At 38.8% G+C, this 25790-nt stretch overlaps 2 protein-coding genes across 4 annotated transcripts in view; one reads left to right on the top strand and one right to left on the bottom strand.

Moving 5' to 3' along the window:
• Positions 1-1953: 1953 nt before the first annotated feature.
• Positions 1954-25790, bottom strand: part of LOC134225754 (UTP--glucose-1-phosphate uridylyltransferase-like) — a 53569-nt gene continuing 29732 nt past the window's right edge. For 2 of the 3 annotated variants that reach the window (XM_062706103.1, XM_062706102.1), the window contains exons 2-3: positions 3547-4172; positions 1954-3204 (exon numbers count right to left, since the gene is read on the bottom strand). In XM_062706103.1, coding sequence (XP_062562087.1) covers positions 2319-3204; positions 3547-4172 — 1512 coding nt within the window. In that variant the 3' untranslated portion in view covers positions 1954-2318. Of the gene's footprint in view, positions 3205-3546; positions 4173-17138; positions 17273-25790 lie in introns of those variants that run through there. The other variant, XM_062706101.1, reaches the window with a different exon arrangement.
• On the top strand, positions 11441-15938 carry LOC134219115 (uncharacterized). The gene is made up of 3 exons (XM_062697805.1): positions 11441-11485; positions 12076-13309; positions 15907-15938. The coding sequence occupies exons 1-3, from the start codon at positions 11471-11473 to the stop codon at positions 15936-15938; spliced, it is 1281 nt and encodes a 426-aa protein (XP_062553789.1). The 5' UTR covers positions 11441-11470.

Below are 25790 nucleotides of genomic sequence, written 5' to 3' on the forward strand. Positions count from 1 at the left end.
AAGAATAGAATCATTTCCGCACTTACCTCGTCGTTCTTATAATAATGCTGACATTTGCTTATGTCTAGGATGGTTTTGTTATATGCACATCGCAACTGCTCGGAAAACATCAATAAAACGCCATTTGTAAAACAACAAGAGTCTCAGGACTAGTGATGGTGGCGGATAAGCAATTCAATAATTAAATTAAGGAAAAGCTCTTCAGTGCATAAAATATTGCTTGATTTATAATCATTCGAATAATTAAAATTTGGAAAATCTTGAGAAGGATTAAAAAATAAGCTAACTCGCTTTCTCCGTTTTCTCCGTGTGGAACATAAATTAGAGTGTATCATGAAGAGTACATATCCCTCTGTATCTGTTCATTTCATACTTGTAATTTTTTTTTATGATCGGTACATATCTGGCGCCGGCCCATATCTGGTTCTCTGTTGAATATTGTTTTCGCTATTCTTTCTTCCGACATTCGCACTAAGTGACCAGCCCACTGAAGACTGCCGTATTTTATACGATTCACAATATTTTCTTCTTTGTATACTTGATACAGCTTATGATTCATGCGTCTGCGCCACACACCATTTTCTAGTTTCCCTCCAAGTATTGTACGAAGCACTTTTCGCTCGAAAACACCGAAAGCTCTCCGGTCCGCTTTTTTAATGTCCATGCTTCATGTCCATAAGGGGCCATCCACAAAGTACGTCACGCTCTTAGGGGGGAGGGGGTGTTCCGAGCAGCGTAACGATTCATACAAAAATTCTAGAGGTTTAATAAAAAAAGTGTGACGAAGGGGGGAGGGGGGTGTTGAAAATCGTCGATTTTTGCGTGACGTACTTTATGGATCTTCTTTAAAGGGCAACTGGTAGAATACGAGTTTTGTATATAGCATATTTCGTTTCCGTCTGCATATCGCGGGACCTAATCTGGTTACGTAATCCGTAAAAGGCCCTATCCGCAGCAGCAATACGTCTTTTCACTTCAAGGGAAACGTCATTGTCACCAGAGTCTATTATATAGAGTTACGCAAAGAGGATCTTCTTACACTTATTCTGAATAATGCTCTTGTTATTCTGTTGCCAACTTTCACTTTTGTTCAACCTTTCAAGTGACTTCACGGGAGCGTTTACTTCTAAAGCTTTTTAATTCGTTTACCTAGTCACCCACAGAGTGCAAACACGTGAGTTTCTTGTTGGTACTTTATTGGGGAATGTATTGATGTTTTTTTGAAGCTGTTTCTAGATCAAATCTAATACATTTCAATTCATGCGTTCTAATTCGCCATAATAATCATTAGGCGATAACAATACTTCCGCCTCACTAACAAGCATTTGTTTACTTTGCTCGATAGGTAGACGGTTTGACAGTTCAATAGGTAGATTTGGCTTCACTCTTTGCGCAACTCTATATATAATAGACTCTGATTGTCACATGTCACAAGCGTTCCAGGGTAAACAAATTTTTCAACAACTTCAAACACATCCCCATAACGCACTACCTCAGCATTAACACCAACACCACTAGGTCTTCTGCTATCTCTACCTGCCACTATGTACTTTGTCTTGGCAGAGTTAATGGTCAAGCCTATGCTCGCCGTCTCCCTCTTCAGTGGGACAAAAGCCTCCACTACTGCTCTGCGATCGATTCTAATGAGGTCGATGTCGTCCGCAAAGCCCAGGAGCATATGCGACCGTGTGATGATAGTGCCGCTCCTCTGCACGCCAGATCTCCTAATAGAGTGCAATGTTGAACAATAAATTCGAAAGTGTATCACACTGCTTCAATCCGTCTAAGGTTACAAACGAGGTTGACACTTCGTATGCAATCCGGATACTTGATTTCGAGACAACCATCGTTGCACGTATTAGTCTAATCAGTTCCGCCGGAAAACCAAGTTCGGACATGCTCGCTGAACTTTGAATGCTTGTGACATTTCGGATTAATTGACTCAGGCTACAGTTACTGAACTATGTACTACAAACATTTTATTCAAAAGCTTTAAAAACAAAATTATAAACAAATCTACACACGATAACAAAATATCAATAAAACTTTGTTTTGTTGTTTTTCATCTATGTATAAGTTATATTTAAAACCCCTAAATTTTTAATTCTCATCAGATGAAACTTCGCCTGTAAATATAAAATGTTTCTTAAATGAAAAAAAAGTTCAAAACTTTTGCACATATTATTGCTACACTGGGTGACATAATTGCTTTTAAGAAGCTCTTTAAATATGTTTTCTATGGTGCGCTTTATGTCGGCGTTCTCTCACAGCAGATATACGATGTTGGGCCTCATTAGAAACGACACGGAAACACCTGATTAGTGATCAAGAATGCGCATATTACCAGACACAATTTTGTTCTCTAAAATTGCTCCAGCCGGAATATCTATACGATCACCATGGTTGGCAATGATGATCACAGTACCACGGAGGGACACACCGCGACCAAATGTCACATCTCCAGACACCGTAAGGTGATCCAATTCTATCAAGTCAGGGATATTAGCGAAACGGCCGAGGAATTCTTTGACTTTGCTAAAATGATTGTCTCCAAGTTTGACCAAGGGTGTCGTGGGGAACATACGTTGTGGTGACATAACTAGTGATCCGTACTTCAAGCTGTACAGGTTCGACATAACCAAAAGCAGATCGGATGTTTTCTTGACAGGCAAGAAACGAGATCGTGGTACATTGATACCAATGCCGCCATCGAAACATTTCATGGCCGCACCGACAGCGGTCTCCAATTGGATCACTCGCATTCCATTATCCAGCGTTTTGTTGTTCACGATGATTTCCATATTCATAGTTCGTGCATTCAGCACACGATCAATGGACTCCAAACGAGCCCAAATATTGTTGGTGTTGAAAAATTTGAACGTCTTTACGGACTTGAAATCGTCCACGTGTTCCTTAGGGACCTGAGCAATTTCCAGCAACCGCAATTTGTTCTCGTACTGAATCAAAGTACCACCCTTAACGTCGGCGCGAGTTTTGTCAGTGACCTCCATAACGAACTCGATTGGTTTGTTTCCTTGACGATCATCACCCAGCAAACGATTTAGGATGTTAATATCAACCGTCGCACCCAGGTTATCGATATTTGACAGGAAACAATATTCGCGTCCTTCGTCAAGGAACTTTTTGAGCAGTCCCGAGTTTTGGAACGATTGGTAGAAATCTCCGTGACCTGGGGGATACCACCTGGAATAATAGATATTTGTAATTAGACATGCTTAAATTATGAATTTATCATAATAATGGGGATATTGCAACGTATGTTTGGAGTAAAATTACAAATGGGCAAGAATGTTTAAATACCGCACGAAAAAACACGGAGGGTTTTCAACTAAATGATGGAAGCAATAAAGACCTATGAAAGCTTCGAATTAAACTCTATTTGAAAAGTTAATTCTAAGATAAACAATAAAATAAACAAGATACTAGTTATACTAAAGTAAAAAAAACTAATCTTGCCTTGCGTGAATGATTATTCGATTAAAATTCGGAAAACGAAGGAAACACAGCTAAAATAACAATACTCACGCTTCGATATCACTTTCGATGTTGAAATCCTTTGCAACCGGCAGCAACGAGTCGCGACTGATACGTGGGTAGCAACTCTGATTGAATGTGTAGATCTGAACCTGGAAGCCTTTGTACTTGCGAATGACCTTCTCCGTGTCATCATCGGTATTGAAAGAATTCATCAACACCAACGGTACGTTGGCACTGTATGTTTTGTTCAAGTGTTCAATCTGCTGCACTGTTAAATCAAGGAATGTTAGATCATTCCGCACGGGAATCACACTCTTTGGCCCGTGACAACCCATAGAAGTACCTAGGCCGCCATTCAGTTTGATTACGACCAATTTGTCCAACATTTGACGAATTTCGGATTCCTGAGGCGTTCTCAGACTAGAGTAATCCTTGACAGCATCTTGTGGTAACTTTTGAATTCGATCCCATTCCACGGAAGGGCCATCTTCCTGCAGAAATCGATGGAAAAGTGCTTCAAAGCCGCACATTTCTTTCTGCAAAATCTGTTTCTTCGCATCATCGCCGGTTTGCAGTAGATTGTCCAAGTCCTTTCGCAACCGAATTAATGCGTCGCGCTTTGTTGCTTCGTGAAATTCTTTGGTGTCTGAAGGGACACGTTGGTGTCCCCGGACCTACAAACAGAGGATAAGAAATGCATATATAAGTTAAAGCAAAATATTTAAATAACAAATAATAAATTCTATTTAATCAACAAGTTGTAGTTTTCTCACTTTTCCTCATGCAAAGGAGGATAGTTCATCCAAATCGGGACAAAAAATTGGGGCATTGAATGGGGCAGTTTTGCGTACAGCGGCAGTTTATTCCTGACGGATTCTGTACCTGCAGAAAGCATTGGTCAGCAACTAATTTCTAGTTTCTGGGGAAAGCATAAAACATGATGAAAGTAAATGTCACTTTAAAATGTAAGGCGCAGGTGACGAACTAGTTTATTAAAAATTAAAAGTTACTTGTACAAATTAAAGCTGGGAGAAAAAAAACTGCAAGGTGGAAACGTCTCAGTGGAAGATGTTATGCCAAGTTATAAACATTGTAGCAATGGAAATCATATGATTTATTCAGATTGTGTTAAGCAGAGTATTATTTCAATCCGACATAATAGCCGATTGCATCAAATAGAAAAAAAAGTAGAAGGTTGTAGCAAAGACACGACCGCAAATTGAATGTAGAATTACGTATAATACGGGGTGGATTCAAAATTCGATCATCAACATTTTGTGCATATTCCTGCCGGATGGGTAATGGCCGAAATGTACGCAATTTACTGAAAAAGTGAAATTTCCACAGTCTGACGAAAATGCATTGAATCTCTTAGAGAGTTTACTGTGCGATTCGTACCAAAATCTCCACAATCCGTTGTAAAACGGCTGAGTTACTGGCTTTTCCTTCCTGACCTCTTTTCGTGACGGTCCCAAATTTGAAACTTTGGAATGATTCCCCTATCTTGCCGAAGGACGTAATTCTACGTCAAAACTTTCATACAGTTAAAGCTATTGATCTAATAACAAACCTTAAATGTTTAACTCTTTCTCTTCTATTGGAATTTCAGTAAACCTGTCTAACAATTGTACATCTCGACAACTATTGTAACAGTTTGTTGGCAAGATTATTGTAATGTAATTTATGCCAACTTTGCAACGCATGATTTTGTTATCTGTCGTTAAAGTTTGAACTTTCCCTTCATGTTCACTGGGAAAGCTAAGAAACATCGGTTTATGTTCAGAAAAATAACACTCGTACTGCCGCACATATGCTATCGTATACTAATAAAATTGTAGGATCAAGTGAATGAAGTGCTATTTTTACTGTTAATCAAATTAGGGGGAAAGACGGCTTTGGCAGGTTTTGTTCTATTATTGGCAGGGGGGTTTTTGTCGTCCAAATTTTATGAAATTTGGCCACAATATCCTTTGATATGCAAAGAATGTTTAGGCCAAATTTGAGCCTAGTCAGTCATAAAAAAGCCCCACAGACAAACAGACATAACACATAGAACATATACTCATCAAATTCATCGTCATGCAAACACTAACGACATCTGTTGATTTCAGTTAGTTAGGCAAATCACGAACCAGATGGCGGTAGTGAGCAAACGTCAAACTGGAGCAAAACCGATGCGCGCGCCACGAGTGATCGATTGGCCAACTAATGATTATTTGAATTGACCAGTAAATCAGTGAACGATGAAAATTTGACGAGTGTTATGTCTGTTTGTCTGTGAAAGCCCCCTGCCAATAATAGAACAAAACCTGCCAAAGCCGTCATTCCCCCTACTTAATATCTGCAGTTTTTTTTTTGTATGGGCACTTCGAAACTACATTTGATGTTAGTTTATGTGTGTTCAAATGAAAAATGAAAATATATTTCCATGTAGCTGTCTGTAGAATTGTCGTAGGTATTAATAAATTAATTTTAAGAATATGTGACTTTTGTTTGATCCATAAATCTGTCCATTATTAGGCAATTCATAGACGCAACGACCCCATATTTTGCACAGTTGATTGGGGTACCAAAACGATTCAGAAAAACCTTGATCTCACTTGATTGGATGAAGTTTGCTTTTTTCCATACAACTGCGCCTCACTCTAGTGTGTATGTGTGTGTGCGAGCAAAAACGTCTAGCTCACTTTTTGATCACTACTCTGTGTTCACTATCACTGATTACCCTCAATCGATTTGCACACAAGTTGCATTCGATTAGGAATCCTGTCCCATTGTTTCCTGCTGAAAATTGGGCTATGGGCTTGGAAGTTATGACCGAAATACAATTTGTTTAAACCAAAAACGCGTATAAAAGTTTAGACCACATTTTAGGCACTCCTGAACCGATTTGCTCACAACAAGTTTCATTCGACTTGGAATCCTGTCCCATTGTTTTCAGCCAGATCGCACGCAGTTATGACCAAAATACATCTTTTTTGCCTTTCTCGTACAACAAAGTTGAACCGAAAGGCTATCATTTCACTCCAATATCGAACATTTTACAGAAGTCTCGGAAACCCATGATGTTATATAACAATCGACTCAGCTCGTCGAGCTGAACAAATGCCTGTCTGTTCTTGTATGCTCACGAAAACCGAAAAACATTAGCCACTTTTTCATATAGTAATTCTTAATCGATTTTTCCGCAAGTTGCATTCGACGGGGGAGATACCCTAGTTGATCACTATTAAATATAATCACAATCGGTTAACGCGTTCAAAAGTTTTGAAGAAAATTGTATGTTGGTGGACGAGTTGCCTTACAGGGTATGCAAGAGCCGTAATGTAGGCAATTATTTATTATGTGTATCACACTAAGGCAAAACACTTAACGGCTGCAGGTGTTCATCAACAGATGCCTGCGGTATATAATTCGAGCATGGTGGCCCCAGAACCGGATCTCAAACAACGAGCTCCATCGTCCTTGTCACCAGAGGCCGATAGCAACAGAAATTCGGGATCGTAAGTGGGGCTGGGTCGGCCACACTCTACGTAGGGGCGGAAACGAAATCTGTAAACAAGCACTAGACTGGAACCCAGCGGGACATTGCAGCAGAGGCAGACCCAGAGGCTCTTGGCGGCGAAGCCTCAATGAAGAAATAAAAGAAGTCGACCGAAATCTAACCTGGCAACAGGTTAAAGTGATAGCTGGGCAACGCTCAGGATGGAGATCTTTCAAGTCGGCCCTTTGCACCACCAGAGGTGTACACACTTAAAATAGATTTCGCTGTTCGGTAATTTTTTTGACGAAAAACTTCGGTAAACATTAAAAGTTACAGTAAGTTCGGTTAAAAAGATTCATTTTACCGGATTTCGGTAAAATTTTACCGATCAAACTGTAATTCAAAAATTATTTGACAGAACTCGGTACTGAAACTTACAGTTCATACTGTAAAATCTGGTGACTGCCGTACATGGTAAAATAAATACCGAACAAACTGTAAAATTAATTCTGTATTACAGTACTTCGGTAAACTAGGCTGTCAAACTGCAAAGCCATACTTGTCTACAGAAATTTTTTGCAGCTAGCGGTTAAGCGGTTCAGAAAGTTCGCAAAACGGTCTCAATTTTTTTCCATCGGATTCATCATAAAAAATAATGCCCAGGTGTAGATAGCAGACATAATAACAGGTATTTTAACGTACTTTATAAAAGTGGTTCGATTTTCAGCGTAATTATACTCTTTTCAGATTCTTCCTTGGGGGATATTTTCTCTGCCGGGAAAAGTATGCGTCTGGAAATGTATTCAAAGCAGTGAATACATATATGTGTGTAAATATTTATTTGAACTGCAGTTATTTTAGCAAAAAGTTGCCGTTGTTCCATGGAACATGTATGTACGGAAAATGTGCCAAATTTGTTCAGACGTATTTCTATCACAAGCTAAGATAAGTTAAAAACAAAATGAATAAATAAAGTCACGATTTGAAACCGCAATTGTATTTTATTTTATAGCTATCTTTGAAAGCATCAAACAGTTATATTTTTCCATTTTTTAAACGAAAAAGTACCGTAGTGTTCTGTAGTTTCTATTTTGAAATTACCGAACAGTACTGTAAATTTTGACAGGTCATGACATAATCAAATTACCGAACAAACTGTAATCGTTTCGATTACCGAACTGATTACCGTACGTTCAGCTGTTGAAAGTTCGGTAAAAAATTACCGTAGACTGTAAAATATTTTAAGTGTGTACAGGATTCATAAGTAAGTTAAAAAACTAAGGCAAAACCAAGGGATTGCATCTAGAAAGGCATTGTCACTGCTAAGTGAATTAATCTGGGTTTCTCAAACCAAAAACGCGTTGAAAAGTTTAACTCACTTTTTTGGCACTTATCTTTAAACGATTTGCTCACAACAAGATACATTCGACTGAGAAATATGGGACTATGATCGATTGAAAATTGGCCAGATCGCATTATGGGCTTGGCCAAAATATTGTAGATCCAGTTGAAACCAGCATTTACTCCCATTTCCAGATGTCGCAACTGCATCACGAATAGTGCGCATCTATGCCATAGCCGTACGCACCACTCGCGACATTAGGAAATAGGAGAAAATGCGATTGTTGCGAGAACTCAGTTCGGTTTTCAACTGGATCTACAATATTATTTTTGCCTTAGGAAGTTTAACTGTTTTCGACAACTGGTTTTCGAGGAATAATCTTCTCCGACTCCGAAACTACTGAACCGATCGGCGTTAAAATTTGTCTGCAGAGGTTTTTGGGGCCGGGGAAGGTTCTTAAGATGGTTCGAGACCTCTCCCTTCTTTGGGAAGGCGGGGCTCCCAAACAAATGAAACGGGAAATCCTGCGTAACTCGAGAACTAAGCAGAGAATAAATCAATTTTGGGCGAAACGAAGTTCATTGGGTCTGCTAGTAATAAATAAATAGAATTTTTAAACATGTTGCGAAAACTGAGGTGAGGGCGATTTGTGGGTATCTTATTGTATACTTCTGAATAACTTCTTCTTTTTCTTCTAAGGCTCTATATTCCAACTGAAACTTGGCCTGCTTTTCAACTTCAACAACAACAAGCATTCTATTAGCATTTCCTCAGTTATGAATTGCAAACTTGTCTATTACGGTGCCAATGAAAATTACATTTTCGAATTTAAAAAAACGACATTGCTCACAAGTTTCATTACCCCAAAATATGACGGTATTAAGGTGGTTATATATCAAAGCCATGAATCGGCCATCTTGGAAACCACGTTCTTTTTCTAGTGATTTTTCAAGAGCACGTATTGGGAGAACCACAACGCCCATGGGGATGAAACATCCGTAGATCGTTTTCTAACTTATGCTAAACAATCGACTTTAATTTCAGCATTGTTAGAAAATTATTACGCTATATTTGAACTTTTGATAATAGGAGTACACTGAGATCAAACCACCATTATATTTTATGTGCGTGAATCATATTAAACAGATTCGACTGCAGTTATCACGACTTCATGTGCAGCATTTGAAATTCATTTATCAACAAGAATATTTAATAACTAACTACATGCCATATAAATGCAATCTATTTTCATACCATTGGTTCTGCCAATAAATTGTATATGCAACCATCGATAGTCGATAACTATCAACATCTGCATATAAAACTCAAAAGCAAACTAATAGACTTGTTAGTGTTGGAATCGAGCTTGGAAAACTGATGGTTGAATCATTTTTTTTTTGGCGAAAAAATGTAAGCGAATACAGTTTAACTTCTCAAATATTTTCTAATGAGTTTTCATTTTTCAGTATCGTTCAAATTCCTGCCGTGGGCGTGCGCGCACCATGTTTGACCAGCACCAGTGCCGCTTAATTGATTTCCGTTATGTTATTTTCCACGAGGAAAAAATGGCATGACAGCTGGTTGTTGCCTGTTTCTGGTCGATAAGATAGAGGATATTTCGGAGAAGTGCACGGATATTATCACAAACAGGCATGACCTGTGCTGAAAGAACAAAAGTTTACATCCTTATGGAAATGTCCCATAGAATTACGCCAAACATTCGACTCACTGTAGTGGGAACCAGATATTTAATTGACCTAGCTAGGAACCAGGAGTTAATTGACCTAGCTAGTGAGTGGATCAATTTCACGATGGCCGATTGGACCGGAAAGCAGCCTAATTATCTAAAGTGGTGCAACATGCAACTCGCCAAATCTGGCCAAAACTTCACGGGACCTTTAAGGGTTTTATGGAAGGTAGACTGCGGTTCTTGAGACATTCCTACTTGTACAGCTTCAAGTCCATCGTCTTATTCGTCACAAACACTTAGGTCTTTGCTCCACAGCTGCCTATCCCTTGCCAAAATCATGTTTTTTTTGCAATTTTGTCCAAAAAGCAAATCTCGGGTACTTATTCAAAAGGACGTATGTGATTTTGTAAACAAAGATTGAAACGTCGATTTATCCGATCTGATGGCACTCCCACGCAAACCAACACCCCCAACAGGTAGCCGAAGGCTTCCCCTACCTGTCTGTGGTGATGGTTCGCGTGGGAGGGCTATCAGATTGGACAATTCGTCGTTTGAATCTTTGTTTACAAAATCACATACGTCCTTTTGAATAAGTACCCGAGAAATATAAACATCGCAGGAACTACTCCTCGTGCCGTCGCCATGTGGAATTTTTGGCTAGGAAGCTGTTCCAAATCCATTTTGACGTAGGTTCCATCGTCAATGAGCAGGATTATAAACGTGGGTGTGCACATTTTTTTCTCTCCTTTCGGCTAGGTAGACAAACCGCTGTAAAAGAATTCTTGCAGCGGTCACTTTCCGTGCCGCTGCAATACAATGATTCTGGATTCTAAATGGACATAGCTTTAAGCAGAGTGTAAGTAATTAAGAGTGGCGACATGTGCCGCATTTGACAGGTCTCTTGCTCGTTTGGAACACGATTTTGTATGGGAATGACAGATGAATTTTGTTCCAATTCTGACAGTGTCGCCACTCTTAATTACATACACTCTGGCTTTAAGGTTCCCCCAAACACACGCGACGCGACAGTCGCGACGCGATTCTATCGCTTGGCGACAGCGATTCTGTCGCCATTGATATGGGAGCGTAAATAGAACATTGCCTGCAGCGACCCAACGATAGAATCGCGGCGGCTAGTTGTCGCCGTCGCGGCGTTCAAATCGCTTAGGTCTGCCGGATCCTTTATTCCTATACAGGGAGTTTTGCATCCCCCAGAACACGAAGATCTCATTTTTTTCAAAAAATCCAGGAATTCGATTTTCGACTTTTCCTTTGGTCCCTGTAGGATCTTAGAAATCTATACAAATCTAAGCAGTCTGGTTATACTATTGCAATCAATGACGTTAGCACAATAAACCATTATCGATTACGCCACCAAGCCAAGAAGACGTGTTTCACTATACTACAATTGGCGACGAGCGGAAAACCGAAGATTCTGAAATTCAAACACAAAAAAATGGCTTGGCCGATGGTAGAACTCAAAGTCCTTTCAAACTTTCAAGCTCTGATATAATGGGCCACAGGGTTGTACCTGGTGCTCAATAATATGGTTGCTAGATATTTGGAATCATGGCGATGGTAATCAGAAACCCACTTTTAGGGATGAAGTATGCAATATGACGTTTTTGCAGAACCCGAAGTCGGGAATGGATTCTGATAAACCATGTCACTTGATGTCCTGAAATACTAGAACCAGGAGTACGGGTGACGAGACCACTTCATTGAATGTCTCAAGAGAGATCACGGGACCTGCAGTAGTCAGGATAACCGATGTCGAATGAATAGGGTTGTATTTACCAAAGTTGAAGAGGTCAAAATGTGATACTCTTATTTCGGTGAAGCCCTTATTGACAGTGGTTGTACACCAAGAGTTGTAGAACCTGGCAGAAATGCAGGATGATTTCTACGATGGAAGGTTGAATAAAAAAAAACAAATGCTAAATGCAAGCTAAACCTGTGTGGATGAACCCATTATAACAGAGTGTTTCTTGAAAGTTGTTAGTCATGGCTGTTTGTTAAGTAGAAAATATAAATGCATCGATATTTAATTTCCTTGATTAGGTAACTAACCTCATGCCTCCGTTTGTGGAAGAGGCTGAGGGACCCACGGCGTTACGATGGGAAAAATGGAGAGAGCATTTTGATGCCTACTTGGCGTGGAAAGATCACGAAGGAAAATTCAAGTCCCTGATGCTATTCGGAGGACCGGACGTTCGGAAGATAATTTCAAAAATCCAGGCTGACGAGGAACATGTTCTCGGAAACCGGTACCATGCGGCGATGCAGCTCCTCGATGAATATTTCATTCCTCGGGTTTCTAAAGCATATGAAAGACAGAGGTTTCGTCAGATGACACCCGGCCCTAAAGAGAAACTCGACGCGTTTGTCATCCGGTTGAAAAAGCAAGCATCCTATTGTAACTACAGTGATCAAGCGGACAATATGATCGTGGACCAAGTAATTGCGACTACAAACAACATGCAACTTCGGCGCAAATGGCTTGAAAAGGATTATACTTTGGATCAGGTTTTAGCCATAGGACGTAGTCATGAGTCAGTCGACCTTCAGCTTGCTGGATGGGAAACCGCCGGAAATTCCAAACCAGGTACGGATGAAGTTAACAATCATCTAGGCGAAGAATCTATATATAAAGTTAATACTGAGAAAAAGTTCCGCAACCGACCCCGCTGTGTCCGATGCGATAGTCGTCATGAATCCAGTGATCCTTCGTGTCCAGCAAAATTCGAAAAATGCCGGAGCTGTGGACAAACCGGTCATTTTGCACGCTGCTGTTTTTTGAAAAGGAAACAATCAAAACCAATTTCATCACATGAGAAACCGAAGAAACGATTCATTCGAGAAGTACACGAAGCTACTACAGAAACCAAAGAGAACAAGAATAATGATGATGTTTTCGACTTGTTTCACCTTGGCGGGAAGCGTAAGGTAAAAATCGAGGTCGGTGGAGTTCCTTTGATGTTCGTTATCGATACTGGTGCTGATGAAGATATCTTAAGCGAAGAAGACTGGCGTATCCTTAAACAGATCGGTTTTGAGGCTTACTCAGTCAAGAAAGGAAGTACCAAAATTTTCAAAAGCTACGGATCCAGCAATCAGTTGACAGTATTAGGAGAAGTCGAGACCGAGATAAAATTCAACAACAAATTCTTTAATTCGAAATTTTACGTCATCCTTGGGGGCAAATGCTCGCTCCTGTCGGGAAATACGGCCGTCAAGCTTGGACTGGTGAAATTCCTCTACGAAATTAACAAAGAAGCGTTCCCGTGCATCACCGGTAAAAAAAAAAAAAAAAAAAAAATTTCTTTTTTTGAATTATTGATTATATGTATGGTTAATTAAATATGTTCAAAATAAATAGGGATTGAAGTATGCATCAAAATTGATAGAACTATTCCACCCGTCCGGCAAAGCTTACGTAGAATTCCTTTTCCCCTAGAAGAGTTTACTCTGAAAAAGTTAGAAGAGCTTGAGAAACAAGACATCATTGAACGGGTGAACGAAGCTTCAGAGTGGGTTTCACCAATGCTTGTGAAAAGAAAGAGCTCTGATGAAGTTCGCATTATTGTCGATTTACGTGAAGCAAACAAAGCTGTAATTCGAGAAATTCATCCTCTACCAACCCTTGAGCAAATGACGAAAAAGATAGGTGGAAACCACATATTCACAAAACTAGATATCAAACAAGCATTTCATCAAATTGTTTTGAAACCAGAATGCAGATACATAACAACTTTCATTTCACCAGTAGGGCTAATGAGATATAAACGATTAATGTTTGGTCTCTCAGCAGCGCCGGAGTTATTTCAAAAAGCAATGGACATGATATTTGCTGACTTTCCTTGGCTTATTGTATTCATCGACGATATTTTAATTCCTGCAAAAGATAACAAAGAACTTCTTGCTAGAACCAAGTTAGTTTATGAGCGTCTCCGCCAATTTAATGTTTTTTTAAATTTGGATAAAGTTGAGACTGGCGTCAAAGAAACTGAATTTTTGGGATATCATATTTCTGGACATGGTATCTCAGTTTCCCGTGGAAAATTGGAAGCTATAAGAATAATGGAAAATCCAAAAACCGCTGAAGAACTACGGAGTTTTTTAGGCCTCATAAATTTTGTTCATCAGTATATACCAGATTTGGCAACTATGACCTATTCCTTGAATCTATTAACACGGAAAGGGACTCCATTTATTTGGAAATCAGAACACCAAGAAAAGTTTGAACAAATCAAGAACATTTTATTGAAAGACGAAATATTAGGGTTTTATGATCCAAAAGATGAAACATTCGTCATCGCAGATGGAAGTCCAGTTGGATTGGGTGCCGTATTGGTACAACGCAGGACGTCTGGAGAAAATCGCATAATCTGTTATGCATCAAAAACTTTGACATCAACTGAACAAAAATATGCTCAGACAGAACGCGAAGCATTAGCGCTTGTGTGGGCATGTGAAAAATTCTACTATTATTTATATGGAAAATCTTTTTGGCTTATAACCGATCACAAACCACTAGTTGCGATTTTCGGAGATAGAATAAAACCATCGCCACGGATTGAACGCTGGAAACTACGCTTAATGGCATATAACTATAAAGTTATGTATCGACCAGGTAAAAATAATATTGCTGATCCGTTATCACGGATGTGCCAGTCCACTCCTAATCTAGGGAAATGCTTCGATGAAGAGTCAGAAAGGATCATCAGAGTTGTAGCTACCGATGCTTGCCCTATGGCTATTTCTCTGGATGAAATTATAAATGCAACCAAGGATGACACGGAATTACAGGATGTTATTAAATGGTTACCTTTCAATCCGCGACGGTGGCCTAAAACTTTGCAGAGATTCAAGAAATTATCTCAAAATCTGTCCACTGATGGAGACCTGCTCATGAAAGATCAAAAGATTGTTATTCCAAGATGTTTGCAAAAACAGATACTTCAGCTTGCACATGATCCCCATCTGGGTATATCGTCAATGAAACGTAGGTTGAGAGCAAAAGTTTGGTGGTCACGCATGGACATAATGATTGAGAATTTCGTACAAAATTGCACTGAATGTATTTTAGTATCGGAACCAGCTACAGAGCCAATTTCGAGGATTAACATACCAGACCGACCTTGGAAGAAAATCGCAATTGATTTCACGGAAGTTGTTAACGGGCAACATCTTCTAGTCGTTACTGATTATTTTTCAAGGTATTTAGAGGCCATTATTTTATCATTAATAACTGCAGATAACATTATAACCAAATTACGGATAACTTTTGTTATTTATTTTTAGATATTTAGAGGCAATTTTTGTACCATCAATGACTGCGATAAACACTATAACCAAATTACGGGAAATTTTTGCTCGTTTTGGATATCCGGAACAACTAGTATGTGACAATGGACAACCTTTCTCTTCGGCAGAGTTTTCAACGTTTTGTCGTTCAAATGGAATTTTGATCAACCATACGGTTCCTTATGCTCCTTTTCAAAACGGGCTAGTTGAGCGGCAAAATCGAACATTACTGAAAACATTAAAACTTAGTGTTACTATGGGACGCGATTGGAAAACCGATCTTCAAGATTTTTTACACGCGTATCGAGCTACACCACATGCTGTGACAAACTATTCGCCGTCTGAACTCATGTTCGGATGGAACATTCGTGATCGATTTCCAGGAAGAGAACGAGAGATTGTTATTGAAAAAGCAATTGAAAACGACAAGCTAGCAAAAGAAAAAGGGAAGGAATATACTAATAAGAAACGTCGAGCAAAACCTTCCAACATCGATGTTGGAGATATAGTTGTTATTAAAAATACAACTAAAAAGAACAAGCTAACACTAACATTCAATCCACAAGAATATATCGTAATTCAAAGAGAAGGTACAAGATTACATCTACGAAATCTAGATAATGGAGTGGTTTGCAACAGACACGTAAACCATACTAAGAAAATACATTGTCGAAACCCACTTCTAAATCAGAAAACAGAATCCGAGAAATTTCTCCAGGATGATGCAACAAAACCATATACGTACACGACTCCAAACAAAGCGGAAAAGTCCATCACTTCAACGAACCGTAAACGCCAGCATGACGGAAGAGTGAAACGTAAACCTGTTTACCTTAATGATTATAAATTATATTTTACTCATTCTAATTGAATATAAAACATTAATATTAAGAAAGAAGAGAGATGTAGGATCTTAGAAATCTATACAAATCTAAGCAGTCTGGTTATACTATTGCAATCAATGACGTTAGCACAATAAACCATTATCGATTACGCCACCAAGCCAAGAAGACGTGTTTCACTATACTACAGTCCCCCTTGGGAAAATTTTCATTGGTAAACATTTCAAAACTTGATGATTTTTAGGCACCCCTAAATCATGTTCAATTGAGTTCATATTTTGGGGTAATGAAACTTGTGAGCAACAGCAATGTCGTTTTTTTGAAATTAGATGATTGTTTCCCATACATTCCATTGGCACCCTATTGTCTATGCCTGCAATTGCATGAGTATATCTAGTGTGGCAAGTACGATTGATACACTTCGCGCAGGGAGTCGAGAATGTGTCTCACCCGAAACATCCTAGGCCGGACCGAGAATCGAACTTGCCTGTTCTGTTTGGCAATCCTACGCCCTTGCTCGCAAGAATAACTGAAGATCCCTGTTAGCATAACTAAAATTCTAAATAATTCCCAAACCCAGTATAGTGAAGGAAGGCGAAATCTTTCGTTAAAAAGCCATCTCACAATAAAAGGTTGATCTTGTTATCTGAAACAACCTAAATCTATCGAATCATCAATTGAGTAAAACCAGTAAAACACAAAAAATACAACCAATTCAATTGAAAGAGCGAGAGAACTAATGAGAAAATTCTAATCACGTGGAGCTGGTTATCACTGCACACTTGACATTCAATGATTAACGAATATAATTCGACCCCTGAACTAGCTGTGATGCATCCAGTAGAGATCTACCATGATAATGATTGAAGCAGCACAACTAATTATACTGCAGTCACTAGAACTCAACATCGCGAATGTGTTGGTAAGAAAACAATAATACCTAATCACAACGAGTCTAGGAAAAGTTATACTAACTTGACCATTCCCAACAGTTTGGTTCAGCATCTTGAACTGCCTCTCGTTTGTAGTCAGCACACATGTTGCTTCTGGGTATAGAGTGGCGCAAGAGTTGTCCATTTTTCAAGATGAATGAATAAAACAGCACTGTCTTTATGTTCCAGTTTGTTCCACTACGGTACTGCACAACAACGTCCTACTGATTCAAAAACCTTCCAGTAACTGAGAACCACGCACCAGACGTACAAATACAAATTGCTTTCGCAGCTTGCCTAATTTAAATTATAACTTTTGCGGAGAATCGACGGTAGTATCAGCTAGTAGGTATATGCGAGGGGCCAAACTAACTGCCACAGTGAACTGCTGTCGAAATGACCTCGTAGAAAGCAAAGATATTCCCGCGCGTGATAAAGCTGCTGGCGCTTATGTTTTACAAATGTATGCACTGATTTGGATGGAGTATACTGCCGTGAATCGCAAATCAGTCCCATCTGTATGTGGATGCTGTATACAGATGGGACTGACTTGCGATTCACGGCAGTATATTTATATTGGTACACTCCGGAACCATAAGCATTACTGGAACTGGTATCGTGAGTAAATCTGACCGAATATTTGATTGATGTTTATGTAAGCCCATTTAGACTACAAGCTTTTTAATAAATAGTATCTTGATATGCATTATAATCGAAGAAAATTAAATGTGTGAACTTTGACACAAAGACTTTTCATCAATGGGCTATTATAAAGTTGAAAAAAATTTGGACTGAAAAACAATCAAAGACTATTGTGTACACATACTAAAATTTTTAACGCATTGACAGAATGACAGGACACCACACTCCTTTTATGTACATATATCAGAAACCTGACCCAACAAAATAAAATGAGATAACGATAGCAATGATGACGAAGCAATTTCAGTGTCATTTTCCACTGTCCTATCGTCTAGCTAAGATAAGTTCAGACAACGCTGAAAATATGCTACATCATTTGCGTGACGCAAATTTCAGGTAGTCGTACTGAAATTCATCATCGTTATACCGCAATATGTAGTAACATCAGCTTAGTTATAAGCGAAAACAACACAGCCGTTAGGATGCTTAGCTGTAAACAACGTGTTGAAAGTATAGAGGAATAGATCTTCAAAAATGGGCGTGTCATAATTTAAACTAAAAAAAACTGGACACTGAATTGTGAAATAGGTAGCCCTTTGCATTTTTTGCTTGAAATCGAAAACGAAATAAAAAATAATTGTTATTTTTAGACGCATGACTAAGCTCGGTAACTCAGAATCGCAATGTTGTGAAATAATATGAATCGATTCAACCTTAGGTAAATGAATGGCAAAAAAATTGGAATGTGCAGTGGGTTATCTTCTATATAGGAGAAATGGCGGCTTTGGCAGCTTTTGTTCTATTATTGTCAGGGGGGTTTTTGTTGATTAAATTTCATGAAATTTTGCCACTTTATTCTTTGATATGCAAAGATTTTTTAGGCCAAATTTGAGCATAATTAGTTTAGTAAAAAGGCAAAACTTAATTCACCGAGTAGTGATATTGCCTTTCTCGCATTTAGCCAAGACACCAACCTTATATGGTGCTAATATGGGTCGATGTACCATTTTCTTTATAACTTTTAGGCGCAACGGTCTATCGTTATGAAAATCAATAGTGATCAACTAGAGTTTGTCGCCCGTCGAATGCAACTTGTTGCGAGGAAATCGGTTAAGAATTACTATACGAAAAGTTGGCTAATGTTTTTCGGTTTTCGTGTGCACACACACACATACACAGACAGACAGACATTTGTTCAGCTCGACGAGCTGAGTCGATTGGTATATAACACTATGGGTCTCTGAGGCTTCTATAAAAAGTTCGTTTTCGGAGTGAAATGATAGCCTTTCGGTACAACTTTGTTGTACGAGAAAGGCAAAAAACTGACAATAATAGAACAAAACCTGCCAAAGCCTCCATTTCCCCTACATAAAAATGAATTTCTGTCTGTCTGAACGTTATAGACTCGTAAACTACTGAACCGATCGGCGTGAAAATTTGTATGCAGAGGTTTTTGGGGGCGTGGAAGGTTCTTAAGATGGTTCGGCTCCTCCCCCTTCATAAAGAGAGGGGGGGGCTCATACAAGTAAAACATCAATTTCTTTACAACTCGAGGAATAATCAAGCAAATGGAACCAAATCTGGCATGTGGAGGTTTTGGAACGGAAGATATGTTTCGAAACCCGTCCCCCTTCTGGAAAGCACAAATGAAACAGAAATTTCTGCATAACTCGAGAACTAATCAGAAAGTAATTCACTTTTAGGTGAAACGAAGTTCATCGGGTCTGCAAGTTCAATAATAAAACCTGAATCTGCCTCCAACACAACTTGGAATTCAGAAACAGAAATTTCTGCATATCTCGAGAACTAATCAGAAAGTAATTCACTTTTAGGTGAAACGAAGTTCATCGGGTCTGCAAGTTCAATAATAAAACCTGAATCTGCCTCCAACACAACTTGGAATTCAAATCATGAACTTTAGTATTTAGTTTATTAAACCTAGATAAGACAAGACTAAACTCAGTAGAATCCCATTGGGTTACAAAAAATTAAACGTATTTAATTAAACTTCAATTCTGAATTGAATGATCTGTTCGCGTGCAATTAATGCGATTTGCTCAATTCGTTTGCCTACTCTAAACCAAATATTAAATTTAATTGACTTTCCAAAAGTTGAACGTACACATACACAGCCAATATCAGCAAAAATTTCGTCGAAAATCGAACAGCCAAGATCTCGGTAAAATTTCTAAACTCTGCACACTGGGGTTGGTTTTAAAGCATTTTATTTGTGGTTTTGATTTACGGCGAATATATCCCTCGCGTAAAAATAGACTTTAGTGTAGTTCCTTGACGATACTTCAGCCATATCTCATCGGAATTCAGCAGGGATTGAATCCTAAAGAGAAAGAGCAAGTCTCTCACTTATCATCTCTGTATACATATACGATATGTAGCATACCGCGAGAAACTTTTTTCGCAAGCTGTCATGATAGAGAACTGATTCGGGATACTATACCCCATGATAAATTTCTTTTAAAAAGCTCCAAATACGGGGAGCACTAGCTCTGATGATGCATTTCAACTTGTTCTACACACCTGTGCAGTAACCAACACGAAAGGAGCGAAAACAAAGCGAGAATCACCTTTTTTCTATAGAGGCTGCCTATCCGATTCTGTTTTTTTTTCGCACTTGTATACAAGTTTGATACATTTGTTACCATGGCTTGTTATGATTCGGAACAGTTTTTGCCTCTCTTTTATCGTTGTTCGTTATCTATTGAGAGCGATTTCTGCAAACCCTGGAATTCAGCTTAAATATATTTGAACAAGATTTCGCTAACGATTGCCAAAGACTTAGTAAAATTTACCAAAATATTGATAATTTTTTATGGATATTTGTCGAAATTTTTGCAGAGATCTCAGTTGTTGGATTTTTTTAAATGTCGGACTTACTCAAATAGTGTGAGGCATAATAAATCACTGGGCTGCAAAATTGTCGGTTGACATCAAGGAAGGAGCGCCCAACATAGCTCAGGTCCCCACAAGTACCTATATCACGCCGACCGACCCGGCAACAAAATAAGGGCTATGATTAGAAACTCGGTACCTGGAATGTCAGGACCCTAAATAAACCTGGACAAGTGAGCCTTCTGGCTAGTGAACTGCAGAAGGTTGGAGTGAACGTGGCCGCTTTTCAAGAAGTCCGATGGCCTAAATCCTCAGAACGTGAATTCCGAGCTGTGGACCCCACGACCAACACTGCATTCAAGTATAATATCTATCACAGCGGCGGCGGAAAAGCAGAGCATGGAGTTGGTTTCGCAGTGATGGGCAAGCAGATGAAGCGAGTGATGCGGTGGAAACTCATAGCGAAAGAATCTGTGTGTTGAGGATACGTGGCAAATTCTCCAATTACAACCTAATCAATGTTTACGCACCGATACGATAAAACGATAAATCCGACGACGTGAAGGACACGTTTTATGTCTTGATAAAGTCTATGGAGAGTGCCCAAAGTATGACGTGAAAATTGTTATCGGTCGCTAGAGAGGACTTTTTCCGTCCCACAATCGGCAGGGAGAGCCTTCTCTCCGCTACCAATACAACGGCCTACGGCTAGTAAATTTCGCTGCTACCAGAGGGATGGCCATAAGTAGCACCTACTTTGCACGAAAGAACATCCTGGAGACACCCAAAGTGTAAAACTTGCAATCAGATAGGCCATGTTCTGGTGGATAAGCGCCATTTGTCGCGTAACATTTGAAAAGGGCCTACAGCCAAAACGTAAACATTGAGAAAATGCCGTTCGAAAAAAATGCATTACAATTTCTATTCCTATTTCCCAAGTGTATGATATTTTAAGCATCAAAAACTCCTAAAAACTCCCCCCGTAACGCTGGATAGACACCTTTGCGTGGTGTGTTACGGTGTAAGATCTACCACGGTCACATTGTCAGCTACAGGCAAATCCTGACCCAACGAATACCTTCCCCAATATCCAACTCGTGGTACTTATGAGAGTGTCGCTGAGTCGGGGGCCTCTCGTTAAGTAAGTACTACACCAACATTTCCTTCCCCTCCCAAGTTACGGTGAAGATGGACGTGGCCAGGAGTAGTAAACCTCATGCTTTTGTGATTTTTATCCTAGATTGAAATCAAGGACCACACCCACCTTGATTTCTGATAGCAATCTGCATAAGGATTTTAAAAGAAAAACATAAGTATCACTAGTGTCCAATCTACGAAGTACACCGTAACTATGATATGCTATGCTATGCTTAAGCATCAAAAACTCCTAAAAGCACATAATCAACACTATCTATCCATCCATAACCTTAATTGCATTGAAAACATGCAAAAATGTGTCGAAATCGTTAAAATAAAATTTTAAACTGTCTAAGACGAATTAAGTACTGTCCATTTAATTCCACCAGTTAATTTTCGTTATCTTTGCAGATACGTATTTCGACCACAACTGTGTGGTCGTCTTCAGTGTCTTGTACTTGACTCGACTTGCGACTTGAGTCGAGTCAAGTACAAGACACTGAAGACGACCACACAGTTGTGGTCGAAATACGTATCTGCAAAGATAACGAAAATTAACTGGTGGAATTAAATGGACAGTACTTAATTCGTCTTAGACGGTTTAATACATTCCACTAAACGAGCTTAATATATTTTTCTGAAAATTTTAAGTTTATTTTCATTTTTCCTCCGGAATAGGCCTTCTTGATAAAGTCATTCTGCATTTGTCATTCATAGACCTTTTGTTTATGGCATTTTTTGAAAGTAAACACGGGATAAGGGTTTTCGGGAGGGGAAAATTTCTCTCTCCGAGGTCGGGCCGATGATTGTTCGGAAAAAAATCTCGTTATCCGTCCGAAGTTGGAGAAGGCTTATCCCAGACAGAAAAAAACGTGTGGCTTGGCTGTTTTTTAGGGTGGGCCTACACATATTTTGAAAATAACACGTTGTAGGCCCAATCAAAAATTAGTTTTTTCTAAGTAATTTAATTGAAGATGCGGAACATTTTTATATTATTAGTAGCTATTAGAGGATGCTATCGAATGATGTTAAAATTGAATTGGTTTAGGCCCTAATCAATTGTCAAGCGAGATTTCTCGGATGTTATCGAAGTGCGGACATTCAGAGGTCCGAACATTGATTCTGATCACTACCTCATTGTCAGTAAAATTCGATCACGGTTGTCAACTATATCGAACGAAAGATTACTATTAGCTATTAGCTCGACGAACGGATGAGTGCAATCAACGTTAGCGACAACATCAACGATCACTCTAACTTTCACCTACTCAGTGACTGAGTAAAATTGTATTGCAACATATTATGTCGAAAATATGGGAAGACGAGAAATTACCTGTTAGGTGGTTGGACGACCTCATTTGCCCTCTCTTTAAAAAAGGGCACAGACTAGAGTGCACCAATTTCTGATGAATAACCCTCCTTAATTCGGCGTACAAAATTATGTCCCGTTTTCTGTTCAACAGATTGATACCGCTTGAAGAGTCCTTCGTCATCGAATATCAGGCAGGTTTTCGTGAGAGCCGATCAACGACGGATAAAATGTTTACACTGAGACAAATTCTTCAATTCCAAAAACCTCCCGTGGCACCTATGAGAGGTCGTAGAGTTCTCTGCATCTTTCTTAAGTAGGTGTCCAACTGTCCAACTAACCATCCTTCCCCTTCCTCAGCATTCGCAAGGACGTGGCCAGGACAGATCTCGACTATTGGACAGTGCAATGCTTCCATCTAAGAGATAGTGATTAGTCCCAAATCAATATCTGAGGTAACGGATGAAAGTAATGCTACTCTCATACAATAGTCTTGGCTTGTACCACCTACGAATTTGTGTGAATTGCTCAATGCTAATGCTAATGCTAATGCTAAAAGTCCTAGTCGGAAAACGCATTATAAGTGAAAAAAAAAATTTTTTTTGCGCCTTTGTTCCCTTGGGAAAAAAACACAATTTCATCAAAAATCCAAAAAACCAAATATACAGAAAAAGCTTTTTTCACGCTAATCACGCAATAATCTAACACAGGAGATTCAAAATAATTAATACCAACGGGAAAAATATATTTTTGTCGTTTTTTTTAACGAATTATAACTGAAAATCCTTCTTCCACTCGAAACTTACGATCTGTTCGTAAAAAAAACTGTTCTCAAATTGACATTTCAATTTTTTCATGGCTCAAATTCATCTGGGGTGTTACTAGGAAGCAAATAAAGCCCCTACATGAGAAATAATAAGTAGATTCATTCATTCATTTATTTAGTTAACATCTAAACAGATAACACTGAATCAACAATTTGACGCCACAATGCACGGTTCGAGGCCGCATCTCTAATAATAAGTAGAGCTCTTGTTAATAAATAGAAAAACATATATTTTGTTGGTGGCAATATAGTTGCCACTGCCTTATAAAGGGTTAAGAGGAAGACAGAAGTACAGAAACGAAGTACATGGTCACTGGCAATCAATCAATCATTAGTGGTGGTGGTAATGAGATGGTGCTGGATGGTGAAAAATTTGAAGTGGTAGAAGAATTTGTGTATCTTGGAACATTAGTGACGTCCGATAATGATGTTATCCGCGAGGTGAAAAGGCGTATTGCAGCTGCAAATAGGGCTTTTTACGGACTTTGTAACCAGCTCAAGTCCCGTAGTCTGGAAGCGAAGACAAATTTCGGGCTGTATACTACTCTGATTCTTCCGGTGGCTTTATACGGCCATGAAACATGGACGTTAAAGGAAGCTGATCGGAGAGCTTTCGGTTTGAGCGTAAGGTACTTCGGACAATACTCGGCGGTAAACAGGAAAACGGTATCTGGCGGCGTCGCATGAATCACGAGTTGCACCAAGTGTATAAAGGGCTGGATATTATTAAGCGTATACAACACGGCAGACTACGGTGGGTTGGACACGTTGTTCGTATGCCGGAGGGGAGGGCGGTTCGTCGATTGTTGATACAGAAAGAGTTCACTTTGAAGTTTTCTGTTTGTTCTATGATGTCTATCTGTTTTGTGCTAGAAACAACTAGGGTATCTGTTCCCATATTAATAACAGCCCGTATATTAATCCCAACCGTCGATAAACCAAATAAAAATCAATTTAATTACAATTTCTCACATCGTATGTACACAATAATGGATGGAACACATTCTTGAATGTTTCGAATATTATTCAAGATTTTCTTAAAGTAATGTTTCAATGCACAAGAATCAAATTATTTAAAGATAAAATTATTATGCACTTTTATTTTCATTTTCCTACCTCTGAACTGTTGGTTTGATGCACTGCTCGATTGCTACTAGCAGATTCATCCGTTTTCACGCCGTTGTTTTCCACTCTATTTCAAGCTATCCTTTGTGTATCCTATCGAAATTCACTTCACAACACACAAAGCACATCACATTTTCACTATACATTTAATAATATTTGAAAAACCAACGCGATTTCCTATAGTTTGATATAGGTTTACTTTGAACAACGTCTAAATTATCCTTGCCCGTATTCCAAACTGTTTACATGCCTTGCAGTACTCTCAAGGGTTGCCGACCTAGATTTTTATTTCAAAAATGGTTGAATAAACTTTTACTGTGAAATTCAACTCCTATGTTTGTAAAATAAGGTATATTGAAAAGATCATCTACGACAAACATAAAATTTAACTGATAAGTTGAAAAACTACAACAAAAACTGCAATTTCGTAATTATATTTCAACTCAAATACAAAACATTGTAGAATTCGGCATCACTGCAACCATATCGTTACGTATACACACAAGTAATAGTGTGCGTATTTTATGTTGGAAACAGTATTATTGATATAGGTACAGGCATAGGATTAACTATTCTTGAATGTTATTGAAATAGGTGCATGGCGGTGTTGATGTTTTTACTTCTAAAACTTCTAATATGTGACAATAATTTCATTTTTGAAGTTACCCAATTGTTTTCAATTAAAAATTACGTGAGCCGAGCATAATTATTCTCATGTTTCTTGATTATTGGGTGAGAAATCAATGCATTTTATATGCGCATTGCCTTATTGTTATTGATATAGGAACAGATACCCTACTTTCGTA

This window comes from Armigeres subalbatus, chromosome 3, assembly GCF_024139115.2.
Source record: "Armigeres subalbatus isolate Guangzhou_Male chromosome 3, GZ_Asu_2, whole genome shotgun sequence".
Taxonomy (NCBI): Eukaryota; Metazoa; Arthropoda; class Insecta; order Diptera; family Culicidae; genus Armigeres; species Armigeres subalbatus.